The 13245-nt window shown below is 45.3% G+C and overlaps 1 protein-coding gene across 5 annotated transcripts in view; it reads right to left on the bottom strand.

The window, feature by feature from the left end:
• The window catches only part of CRISPLD2 (cysteine rich secretory protein LCCL domain containing 2), a 43501-nt gene extending 33075 nt beyond the window's left edge, over window positions 1-10426 (bottom strand). Inside the window, exons 1-3 of one of the 5 annotated variants that reach the window (XM_034788436.1) lie at window positions 10348-10426; window positions 9445-9701; window positions 2295-2609 (exon numbers count right to left, since the gene is read on the bottom strand). In XM_034788436.1, the coding sequence (XP_034644327.1) occupies window positions 2295-2528 (234 nt within the window). In that variant the 5' untranslated portion in view covers window positions 2529-2609; window positions 9445-9701; window positions 10348-10426. Of the gene's footprint in view, window positions 1-2294; window positions 2610-8677; window positions 8792-9444; window positions 9792-9921; window positions 9997-10073; window positions 10200-10347 lie in introns of those variants that run through there. The other 4 variants (XM_034788434.1, XM_034788435.1, XM_034788437.1 and 1 more) reach the window with 4 other exon arrangements.
• Window positions 10427-13245: the final 2819 nt, after the last annotated feature.

Consider the following 13245-nt stretch of genomic DNA (forward strand, 5'->3'; position numbering starts at 1 on the left):
GGGGGTCGGGCCGGGAGCCGGGCCGCCAGGGGGGTGCGTTGGGCCGCGGGGCCGGGCCGCCGGGGGGGTGCGCTGGGCCGGCGGGGGCCGGCAGTGCTGGGCGGGCCGGGGGTGGTCGGCCGGGGGCCAGGGCCGGCACCCCAGGGCCCGAGCCGACCCAGGCTGGAGCCGCCGGGGGGGCCAGCCTGGGCCGCACCTCCTCCCCCCACACCCCCCCTTACCTGCCCAGGCTTCCCGCGAATTAAATGTTCGCGGGAAGCAGGGGAGGGGGTGGAGACTTTGGGGAGGGGGCGGAGTTGGGGCGGGGGAGGGGGCGGGGCTGGGGGCGGGGCCAGGGTCCCGTGGAGTGTTCTCCTTTCGGAGGCACAAAATATGGTAACCCTAATTTAAGTGCATCAGATGTAGACATGGGATAATGGAGTTTCACAGCCAACACATGGATGCTGTTAGCCAAGAACCCATGTTCTACCTACTTATCCACAAAGTCTTCTCCTATGAAGAGTTTGCTACCGGCATCAAATTAAAAAAAAAAAATTAAGCCTTTAGCCTCTCTTTCTGAACAGCACTGAAAACAGCCCATCATCTTAAATGAGCAAAGGCTGAGACGTGTTCGGTTTAAAACAAAGGATTAAAGTTAACTTCGCACTCAGAATGCGTGCAAGGATTCCCGAGGAATATTAGGTAAACATGAACACATGAAAGGCTGATTATAGTCTTTCCAAGTAGCACCATTTTATACCCAACTTCTTTCTTCCCAGCATACCGGGCTCTTTCATTTGTACAAAGTCTCCCATAAAACCACTAGAAAAGCACCCTGAGCAAAGACAAACATAAACCAGTAACCATCCTGGACGAGTAAATAGAAGTCAGCCAGTGAACACTCCACTACTGAAGCACTTTTAGATCCCTAAAGCCAATGAAAATGCGTTTGGCTTTCTTGCATTGCTTTGTGTTTACTTTCTTGGAATCAATCAAGCCACATCTTCCCTTGCAGTATGTTACAGGCAGCCCGCAGAATATCCCAGTCTACAGAACAGGGATACAATAAAACAATTCTTAGGAAGGACTGTAACTCTCTCACTGACAAAGCAGCAACAACTAATAGCAAGGAACCTGGCACTCTTAAGGCTTATCTGAAGAGCTGATGTAAAAGTAAAGACAGATATAATATTGCCTTTTCTCCCTTACTCTTCCCTCCCTGTTCTCTTAAGGCAGAGTTTTACATTTATGGCATTCAGTCAAATGGCAAAAGGTATTATTAATAAAAGATGCCTTTTATATCACATGAATCTTTTTTATACACAGTCTCAATTACCAGCTCAATGAATGAATCCAGAGGAGACAGACTGTCAAACTGGTGCTATTTTGGCAGTAACAATATTTGCAGGAGAGATAAATGCACAAAAATTACTACCCTCTGTCGTTCTCTGATTCCACAATATTTTGAAGACACCCCAGAAATAGCTCAAGGTAGGGCCCACGGCGCTGTATGGAAAGCTCTATGGTGAAAATGTAGTCATCTTAATTGCTGCTGCTGGTAAAGACACACTTAACACTTTGACTTTTCAAGGGCTCTCTCTGAAGTGAGAGTACACATTGAGTGTATTTTGGTTCCTTGAGGTCAGGGGGAAAAAACACACCAAATACCACCAGTTCATCTACCACTGACCTCAATGGGAGGCTTTCTAAAGATTTTAACAGATTGGGCCTATATTGCAGATGGAGAAGTCCTGATCCTCCAAGGTGCTGAGCATCTTCAACTCCCATTGAAGTCAATGAGAACTGGTAGTGTTAGCATATCACCAGAGGCACTGGGCCATAACTACAGCAAGCCAAAGAACCCCAGCAAAGGTGTGATTACTGTAGGTGAGTAAATGCTTCCCAGAGATGGCTGGTGTGGCTTCTCTGTGCAGACAATGGCATTCCACAATGCCCGAGTCTTAAGCGGCTGAAGCTTCAACAGGGAGAATGGAGGTTAAATGTTAGGGAAAACTGGGTACTTGGATGACATTTAGGTATGGAATAAGCTGCCAAGGGAGGTTGTGGAATTGCCATCAATGGAGGCATTCAGGGCTAGACTAGACAGTACTGAGGATGTTTTATGAATAATGAAATCAGTCCTGAAACTATGCAGTGGGATGGACTAGTTGACCCACTAATGGTCCCTTCCAACAAAAACAATTCAGTGGGATAAGATGGCTCCAGAAAACCACTAGCAGAATGTGTTACTGTCCTCTGGCCAGAAGAAAAACTGATGTGGTCACACAAATTTCAGTACCAATAGTTGAACTCACCATATATTCCATATTGGAGGCTGAAGGATAGACTTCACCTCTCAGCTTGTTATGAAGCATCAAAATCTCCTCTTTGTCTGACCTTGGAATGGCTCTCTTGGCTCTGGAGTGATATTTGCTCAAAATGCTCTCGAAGTGCGTGCCATTGGGCAAGAAAAAGCCTTGCGCTTCATGCATCAAAACCAGTAAACATCCAAGAGGGAGGAACCAAGACAGGGCAGGACTCATGGTCATTCTCTACTCAATGGAAGTCGAGATGAAGGAGATGGAAGCACTCTGGTTTTCTCAAAGGCAGCTCTACTGCTCTGTACAGATCTGGAATTCAAGTGGGAAACAAACAGTCACTTAATCTACCACTAAAGAACATTGACACCCCGTAGAATTTCCAAAGAGGCAAGGGGCCTTGGATTCAGATTCTTGCACAATAAAGGAGTGATGCAATCCTGAAAGTTAAACAAATTATTTTCTCTCCTACACAGCAGTGATGAACCTCAGTGTTTCCCATGTCGCAGATAGGATGCCCTATCCTATTTCCTTCTTAAATTAGGTATTATCTAGATTTCACACTGAATACTCTCTTTTTCCAGATCTATCCACTTCCACATACAATCATTGGGGTTATATGGACTAATTAGATATGCCGTTGCCCATGAATTTTGCAAGGCCAACCTTTTTGCCTGCACCTACTTCCAGCATGCCCACCAAGGTGGGGAAAGAGAGTTGCATCAATGTTATGTGCTCATAACCTCTTTACAGCCCATTCCCCATGCAGAATCTAGAGGGACCCAATACAGCTTCAAAAATGGGTGGGACTATGTGGGGGCGGAGCACTGTCCGGACAGCCATGGAATGCCCATAAAGGCAGATGGGGAAAATTGAATTTTCCTTTGGAGTATATATAGATTCTCCTTTGAGGTGTAATTTGTATCCATCGGGGTGAATCAATGCCCAGGCCCTTAAACGATCACGTAATCCAGGCTGGGCTTTTTCACGTATGCAGCGTGAGCAATGACACATTATTTCTTCCAAGTGTCGGCCTTAAAGGAGGAGAACAGATCCTAACAAAAGGGAAAGCAAACTTCCCCAGCAGCCAAGTCACAGAGGTCAGACATGAGCTACAGCTATTTCAGAGGCCTCTGCCTGCCAATAGACTCAGGCAGAGCCAGCTGCCAGCTCCCAGAATCTGTGTATGTTTATGTGAAAATGTCATCGTAATATCAGAGCAATCAAAATTCCGGTCTGCAAGTGACGCACTGGGGGGTTCTCGCTGACGCGGTTACTGCACTTAGCTGGAGACAGAAGCGCAGCCAGCTATATGAATTATTACAGATTAGGAGAGGAGCCGGAGTAGATTTCCCGGCCTCCTCTCGAATAGGAGCCACTTCTGCACTGCTCAGTTGCCATGAGTCAGCCTGCCTTTAGTGGGGAGAGTTAACCAGAGGTGAATGTTGGCCCTAAATTTAAATGTGCTGACTTGATGGTTTGAATCTCCAGCCTTGATCATCCATGTCCCCAATTGCAAGGCCCCCTCTCTCCCTCCTCTTTCAGACCCACCTGTAATCGTCCAGCAAATTCTCCACCCTGATTCTCATCATTAATAGTCCTCGCTTAGTCCCTCACCTGAGAACCATTTGTCTTGGCTTATGTAGATCCTTGGCTGTCTCTTACTAGAGGTTTGTCCAGTTGGCTGTGATCGCAAGTGGGGCTGGTAATAGCTACCATCATAAGAATAATACATAATAGGGTTTAAACATTCACACTGCACATCTGACAGTGGAACTATCCAGTCCCCTCTTCATAAAACCGAAGTGGTAAATAAAGGACTTCCAGTGCTATTCCATGATGCTTGCAATAGGGGAACCACCATGCCAACGGGAACAACTGTACGTCAGGGCAGCTCTATAAAGAGGGAATATTCCAAGAGATGCAGCCTTTCCCAAGTCAAAACTATCCCTAATGCTGTCATTTTAAACATCCTTTTGTGTGACGGCTGTTAGAGCCCTTTCCTGAATAGGCCCCCCCAAATATTTTTTTTAGGTGATGGTTCTGCAGATTTTACTGTTTAAACTTGCAGCATTGCAAATTACCACTACATCTTCCCCACTGGGTGTTTTAAAGCAGGGGCGTTTACAGCTTGATATTGTTAAACATGTTTGGAATAGGTGATTCATTTTCTTTCTTGCTGAGTGTTAGGTCTCTAGGGGGGCAGCAGAACTGCTTTTGATGGTGGAAAAACATAAATCAGAGTATGCTCTATATTTAAATCTAGAAATATTTTGCTTCCAATCTAATGGAAATGCAGCCAGGTGTGAACAACATTCTTGTAGGCAGGGGTACAGACACAGCATGCAATAATTCTGATGATGACGATGCTCAGAATGCAAAACATAAAGGGTCTAATTTTCAGAGGTGCTGAGCTCCCAGAACTTCAGTTGAAGTCAAAGGAAGTGTCAACCCCCTGAAAATCGAGCCCAGGGCCTATGTCAGGGGTGATCAACCTGCATGCAGCTCTTCAGAGGTTAATATTCAGCTCCTTGCATAGGCGTTGATTCTGGGGCTGGAGCTACAGGCACCAACTTTCCAATGTGCCGGGTGGTGCTCACTGCTCAACCCCTGGCTCTGCCCCCACTCCAGCCCTTACCCCCAGGTCCTCCCTGCCCCTTCCCCTGAGCCTGCCATGCCCTTGCTCTTCCCTCCTCCTCGCCGCCAGAGCCTCCTGCACATGTGAAACAGCTGACTGGTGGGGCTGCCAGCGGGCGGCGCTGACTGGTGGGGCTGCCGGCGGGCGGGAGGTGTTGGGGTGGCTGCTGACGTATTACTGTGGCTCTTTGGCAATGTACATTGGTAAATTCTGGCTCCTTCTCAGGCTCAGATTGGCCATCCCTGGCCTATGCTGTCCCGGCATGTATTTAGCACAATGTAGCCCAAATCCCTGACTGAGCCTTGTGACTGTGACACAAATAACCAACCAACCACTAATAATTTTTCCTAAGCAAAGTGTTAAGCAGTTGAGCTGGACTTTGCTAAAGCCTGGAGATCACGATAATGTCATGCAAAGAAAATGTCTTAATTTCTTCACTAGAATACCTCCTTGCTTTAGAGAGGAAGTGTAACATGCAAGCATCATCCCCATTCAGTGTTTCATTGGTTAAATAGAGGTTGAATTAGGCCAGTACGATCCTTAAAGGCATACAACTTCCAGTTTTCTTAAAGATAAATATTGTTTTAACCTCGTTCTCTTCTTAGCTTTGTTTGCTGGCACAAACCCCTCCATAGATGAAGCCTAACTGGCTAAGGGGGGGGGGGGGGTGAATGAGCTATTACTTTTGTAGACCATCTGGCTCAAATCAGGGAACAATTCCTACTTTCAGACACTTCCCTAAGAGGTTTGAAATATAGATGATCTGCCACGGCGATGTACAATGTGGCTATTTATTATCAGCAATTTTAAATGCAGCCTGCTTCTTAGCTACGGTGGACAGCAGCAGACAGCTGGCCTAGGCTGTTGCAGTTGTACCTACCGACCTGGATTTACTCCCTTTTCTAACCCGGGGCCCCGTCCATCACAAAATGAAGGTACAGAAATTGCAACTTGCGAATCAGCGGAACCCTCTGACAGCCCAGAGACATACCAAACCTGTTACTATGCGATGAAGTCAACGTGTCAAGTCCTCAACAGACCCTTGGCTACTTTGCTCAAGCCCTTTCAGCAGCTAGTCAACACTGTGTAACAGATGGTGCATTATTCTCCGAGTCCTTTCCTCTGCTTGTGAATTAACAGCATTATCCCCTTTCCCCAACCGAGCTGCCTTGAAACCTAGTTTTAAAGTTGATGGATTAAGTATTCAGTCCCTGCTTCAAGTACTTGACTTTCAGGTAGGGGGGGAAAGTATCATTTCCAGCATTCAGTCCTTTTAGACCAGACAAATCACCCACTGCATCCTCTGTGAATGTGCATCCATAGGATGATTCACTGATTTCAATTAAAAATCAAGGTGAGATTTGACATTAATTTAAATGGGGCTAGAACGTGGCCCAAAGACATTCAGTTGCACCCAGTTTCCCAGGTGAAGGGAATTCCCTGAACAAACAACTCTCTGGCATACCAACGAGGGTATGGAATGATGGGTGAAACGGAGAGAGTGCCAGTAGGGGGATATAAACATGCCAGCATAGTAGGTAGTTACCCTATTTATAAGATGGCAAGGGTCCATCCTGCCCAGTAGCCTGTCACTGAGAGTGGCCAGGGCAAGATGCCTCAGAAATATTTAAATTAAACAGGGGACAATGGCAAAGACATGGTTCTATTACGCAGGCAAATACAACACCCCTTTGTATAGTGGATGCCCATGGGAATTTGGGTGGGCAAAGAATACAAGAGCAAGCCCTCCCCTGGGATCCATTTGCCCCACAGTGGTGTTCAAGCTCGTCTTAAAAAACCCCAGCCCCCAATTCAGCAACACAGTTAAGAGGGCTTTGCTGAATCACGGCTCCAGATATTCAGCTTTGTGTCTCCAGGCGGCACGGATCACTGGCATCCCAGCTGTGGAAACTCTTATAAGCTTTGGACGCACATTGTGTGCGAGTTGGAAGTTTGACAGCTACTTCAACCACTGTCCCAGCTGAGTAAACTTTGCTTTATTCAAGGGAGGGGAGGAAGCATTTCTATGACCTCTTTTCAAACGCATCGGGCTCATGGTATCGATGCCATGTTAACATCTGGGACTGATCAGAAACCAGTGAATCGGCAGAAACTGCCTCCTGAATGTCCAGACGTGAAGGCATCTCACAGGCAAAATATACAGTAACTACTCATTTAACGTTGTCCCGGTTAAGGTTGTTTCATTGTTACGTTGCTGATCTATCCAGGAACAAGCTCGTTTAAAGTTGCGCAATGCTCCCTTATAACGGCCTTTGGCAGCTGCCTACTCTGTTCACAGTTTGCAGGATTCTCTGGAAGAGCAGCCCCTCCTTGTGGGGATTAGAAAGGGGGGGGAGGGGGCAGCAGCCCCCCGTCCCCATCAGCTCCCCTAAATTCCCTATAAGGTATGTGTCTCGGCAGCTGCTCAGCAGCAGTTCAGGTGGCCCTCCCCCCACTGCCGTGCTGCTCCTGCCCTGCCCTCTGCCTTGGGGCTGCTCCCCAGAGCTTCCTGCTTGCTGGGGGAGGGGTGCTGATATCAGGATGTCCCCCTGCTCCTTCCCCTCCCACTCCGTACCCCCTCTCCATAAAGCGGAGGAGGGGGACAGGGCTCAGGGACAGAAAGGAGGGAGCTTGCTGGAAGCTGTTGCTTCCTATCTGAACCAGCTGATCTGCTTAAAAGGGCAACGTACTTGAAGTGGGGTCATTGTACTTAAAGGGGCAATGCACGTCTCTCTCTCACTCATGCACACCCCCCCAGCACTTTGGAAAGTCAGCACCTGTGCAGCCGTGCATGTGCTGTCAGGAGGAGGGAGTGGTGCGCTCCAGCTGGAGAGCGCGGGCTCATCATGTTCAGTTTTTGCAGGGAAGTGTTTGCAGCTGCTGCCCTGCATCTATTGTGTTTCCTCCCTCCTGCCTCAGTCCAGGCTGCCTTGTGGAGCGTGAGGCTACATTAACAACAGCATATTAACCCATGACGGCTCAGCCGAGTGCTAGTTCATCATTTAGCAGCAAGGCATGCCCTGGGAAATATCCCACCCTCTTACTCCGCAACTCAACCAAGCTTCACAATCTTTCATTGCTGTGTACAATATTAAACGGTTTAAAATTGTTTAAAACTTACACTATAAATGTATATAATGTCTTTTGTCTGGCAAAAAAAATTTCCCTGGAACCTACCCTCCCATTTACATTAATTCTTATGGGGAAATTGGATTCGCTTAACATCATTTTGCATAAAGTCGCATTTTTCAGGAACATAACTACAATGTTAAGCGAGGAGTTACTGTATTACAACTGGGGACAAAGGAAGAAGTATTTTCTGAGATCTGAGGAGGTCATATTTAAATGGGCTTTGAAAAGATTGTTCACAAAAAGTTACTTCCTAGACTAATGGAAAGCTTCTGATCTCAGAGGGTAGAAGCATGGGTAAGCTCTAGAATTTGCCATGCAAAACTCCCTCCTCAACCCACAGGCAAACAGATAAAGTCAGCCTCAGTGTGGTGTCCTCACCAGACCTTAATGCTTTGTTGTTAGTGATCTCTAATATGTCCCCTAGTTAAATATTAAAGTGGTTGGATTATCCCCCTGGTTATACATGCTATTGCCACAAATATTTGCAGTGCCATGGGATACTACACAGAGAAGGCAGAGGAAACCGGCAGATGCAAGAGTTAACACAGGATGCCAGCAACAACTCAAAACGAGCAAAGCAGAACCAGGAGTGGTTCAGATTTTCACTCACGTAGATAAACTCAGGATTCAAGCACTATGCCCACTGTATATTTTGTGTATTCAGCCTTGTCTTTTTAGCCACGATGCACATATTTGAGGCTTTACAATGTTGTCGGGTATTTCCCTGCAAACATAATACCAGCAGAATAGTCAGAGTGAAATTACAAATTCTGTAACTTAGAACCCGTTGTCCTCTCTACCGCATAAAACTGTAAAATCTGTGTTTTCAAGGTCAGAGATAAAAAGTCTGGATCTACCATCATCCACTCTAGTGTAATACAAGAGGGTGAGTTTTTACCTAAAGCCATAGTAAAAGTTTTTTAAACTGTTAACAGAAGTTACCTGGTTCTACTAGTATTTGAAGGTTTAGTTACAGACCCAGTTTAGATTTATAAATAGCTTATATATAATAGTTAAAAATAAATAGTTTATAAAAGTTTAAGAAAAAAATCAGTAGATGTTTTAATAAATGGTCAGACTATTAGAGGTTATAGCATCCAACAGGTCTGATTATAATTATCAATGACACCTTCCACCTATGTACTTATAAGTACTGTAACTGTCTATAACACTAGTAATACGATTTATGTAACATCTATTACTTTATTAACCTATTGTGAACTATTTATAAATGGAACTTTAATAGTAAAGTGCAATTTTGTATCACACACAATCTTTTGGAGACGTTATTAAACATATACATCCCTAACAGAGATTTTCGTTACACACAAAAGGTTTAAAACAGTCAAAAATCCAGTGCTGAAACTTAACACTTACCTCTCAAAATCTGCAAGTCCACCAGAAGCTAAAACTCCTCCAAAACCTCCTTGTGGAAAATAAATTATATATTTTAAATATGACAACAGGGAGGGAGAGAAATGACAACTATCACTGGGTGCAATGAATGCTAAGGTCTCAGCACAGCTGGTAGCGATGAATGCTGTTCTCATACAACTTCGCCAGCGATATTTATACTCTCCGGGGTTATGATCATTTCTTGGCCCTCTATGATCTTGGCAACTGCTCTTTATTTTCTGAGAAAAGGAAAAAATAGAGGGGTGTCAGTGTCATCAAATCTCTCAGGGCAGCAGGGAGATACCATGGAGCCCAAGAAAACTGAGAATCGCCCTACCAAATGGAGTAATATAACACACACACACACACAGAAAAGGGGGGGGGGGGTGGCGGCGGGGGAGGAGACAGAGACGGGGGGGGGGGGGAGGGACCAATAATTAAAACCAAATGATAATTTACAAGTTTTCCAGGAAACCAGCTACAAGGATGGGGCCAGAGAGCCAGGGCTCTGGACTCAGATGGAATTCAACAGTGAAATCCAAGGAGATCACTTAGCTGCAGCCCTTGAAGTTAAAAAAACCAGCCCCAAAACAAAAACCCAAACCACTAACTCGTAATTTTCCAGGGATCAGTCGAAGCTGCGGCTCCTCCCGCTCCGAAGTTTCTGGCTGCGAAGGAGAGATAGGAAATGCGATCCCCAGCTAAGCAAGAGCCTCCTGCCCGCAGCAGAAAGGGAGTGGGGGGGAGAGAAATCAAAGGAAAGGCTTTAACTGCAAAACAAACCAATTTAGATTCAAAGGGGGGGGGGGGGGAAAGGGGGGGGGGGGGGGTGCAGCGTAAAGCCCTGCAACCAAACTGCCTTATAAATGAAGCCAAACGAGAGACCTGCGAATGTGCGTGGGTGGAGGAGAGAGGAGAGGTGGGGAATCGCTGCAAGAAGGAAAATCGCAATGAAATGGTTACAAGTATTAGTTCATCTCCCATTGCTTTGCAAAGCTTTCTTCTCTCCCCTCGCCGTCCCACTAGTCTGCGCCCTAGGAGAGACGCCAGGGGGCGCTCCTCCGCAGTTACTGAGAAGTCATTGCAAGCCTGAAACTGACTACGGGTGGGTGGTGCAGGTCAGCGTTCAGGTTAGGCGAGTGCAGAGCTGGACTGCACTTGCAGACTGTCACAGGTATGTTTCCAAAGCGCCTGTGGACTTAGCTCCGCAGAGAGGCGCTGCCAGTCCAGGTTCCCTTTCGTTAAAAAAAGAAGAAACAACAAAATAACTGAGGGTCCTGTGGCACCTTTAAGACTGACAGAAGTATTGGAGCATAAGCTTTCGTGGGTGAATGCCCACTTCATCCACGAAAGCTTATGCTCCAATACTTCTGTTAGTCTTAAAGGTGCCACAGGACCCTCTGTTGCTTTTTACAGATTCAGAGTAACACCGCTACCCCTCTGATACTTAACAAAATAAGTGTGATTGATGGCCAAGAAGCCACCCTGTAGATTTTAGAGCAATGCATTGTTCCAAACAGGGGTTCGGTGGCTGTCAAAGGGAATGGTTTGGGCAGAAGAGAATTTGAAAGGGCTGGGGAAATAAACCAGTAATGTCAATCCATTGGTTGAATGAGAGTCCCTTAGTTACTCTGTCCAGGGGCATTCAAATACAGAAGGATGGAGGCAAAAAATGTTGGGATGTGTACACACAAATACAGCCCACACAAATACACACACACCAGAAACAACCAAGGTCTCTTTAAAACAGTCTGAACCATTTTCTGTTTCAAACTGCTGACCAATATCCTGAGAGTTTTATTCTTTTCAACAGTCGATAGTATATCCAATCAATACTGGTTTGAAGACTGCAACTCTCAGGATATTCTCCAAAGAATTATACATTTAAAACACAGCAAAGCTTGCACATCAAAAATAGATTTATCATACTTGATATATGGATTATTAGAAATACCATCTTCATTAAGAAACAAACAAGGCCACTTCATCCAGTCTAGTGGGCAATTTACATGGGGGGGGGGAGGGAACCCACGCTCTTAAAATGTTGACTCCTATAGACGTCTTTGCTTAGTCACTCTTGGCTTTTTGCCATTTTTCAGAGCTAAGCTTTTTTTTGGGGGGGGGGGAGAAGAAGTGATATCTTGTTTTCATAATCCAAACTGTCTGGATATCTGTCTGCATTACAGAAATCCCCAAGCATGGTGTCCAGTTTGCATGGCTTTTTAAATAATTAGATCCACTGGCAAGCATTATCAATATCTTTCTTTAGAACAACATGGGTGCAAAGCACCTAGTCGTCTTAAGAAAAATCTAAGATGGTCACAATATTATCCACTCTGTCAGGTCAATCCTTTTCTATTTGTATTTGGATGACATTTTGGTTTATTTGAAAGGAGTTCCAGATGTGAAACAATGGCGGATGGCCCCTTATCTGTAGCCCACAGCTCTATCTTGCTTATAGAAATTCAGTGGAATTTGGATATGTTTGAAAATCTCAGCCTTAACCCAAAATGTGTTGATACTCGGATGCTCTGATGAACCGGACACTAGACAGACTAGAGTGGAAGACAGTTAACCAGAGTTACTTTGAAGTCATAGATAGCACTGTATTTTTCTTGAATTAATTTTCTTGCTCAGCTTCTTCCAGGACTGATGGTTTTGCTAAGTTCACAGAATAACCCTTTTCTAGCAACTCAACAGCATTACGCCCATTGGCCTCTTTTTAGTTCTCCCCTACAATGGCAACAACTCAGAATGATCCAACTCCAGAGACAGGACAAGGCTCCAATTCCCAAGACAGTCTGAGCACTAGTCTCTTAAGTGGTACAAACCACACACCACTCTGAGGCAGTGAGTCATCTGACTCTTAAGGATGCTGCATTAATATTACCAGAAAGTTGATTAATTCATTTAACCACCACATACAATTTTCAAACAATTTCCAGATCCAGGGGGAATTTGTGATTTTGTCATTCCCACACATCCCTGCTGCGAATTAACCCTTTCCAGTGATTCAGTCTGAACAGAATTACCCATCTCCCTATTCTTGATGTTGTAAGGCAGTGATTCTCAAACTTGTGTACTGGTGACCCCTTTCACATAGCAAGCCTCTGAGTGCAACCCCCCTTATAAATTATTTTTTTTTAATATGTTTAGCACCATTATAAATGCTGGAGGCAAAGAGGAGGTGGAGGTGGGGTGGAGGCTGATAGCTCTCGACCTCCACATAACCTCACAACTCCCTGAGGGGTCCTGACCCCGTTTGAGAACCCGCTTTAAGGGATGTATTCCTTTGATATGTACAATTAGCTCCATCACCCAAGTCCAGACACTGTATCCAGTGGTACTATGGACTAGGATGAGTCCACTAAACTTCTCATCACTTGTGACCTAAGGCCCATTTCAGTTGAAGTATGAAGAGGTGGAACATTATATTGTCTACATACTTCTACTACTTATCTCCACTGGGATTCTGTTGGATATTTTTGAGCTATACAAATTCAGTGGATGAAATTTGTCCCTGATGTAAGCTCACTGAAGTCGATGGACTTAAATACGTGAATTTGGTCCACTTTGTGTATCATCATGTCGTTCAAATTCCATGGAAAAACAGGCACGTTTATTGTGAAGGATCGAAGAGAGAAGACGGTTGCCTAGATTGCATCATGTTCTGCAAGTATTTTCCCAGGAGTCCAAAATATTCAAGTCTCTTTCATGGCTACTGTTAAATGACTAAAATAGGCTGGATTTCCATAATATCCAAACATATCTGATTCCGAAAAC

The sequence above is a fragment of the Trachemys scripta genome, chromosome 13 (assembly GCF_013100865.1).
Source record: "Trachemys scripta elegans isolate TJP31775 chromosome 13, CAS_Tse_1.0, whole genome shotgun sequence".
Taxonomy (NCBI): Eukaryota; Metazoa; Chordata; order Testudines; family Emydidae; genus Trachemys; species Trachemys scripta.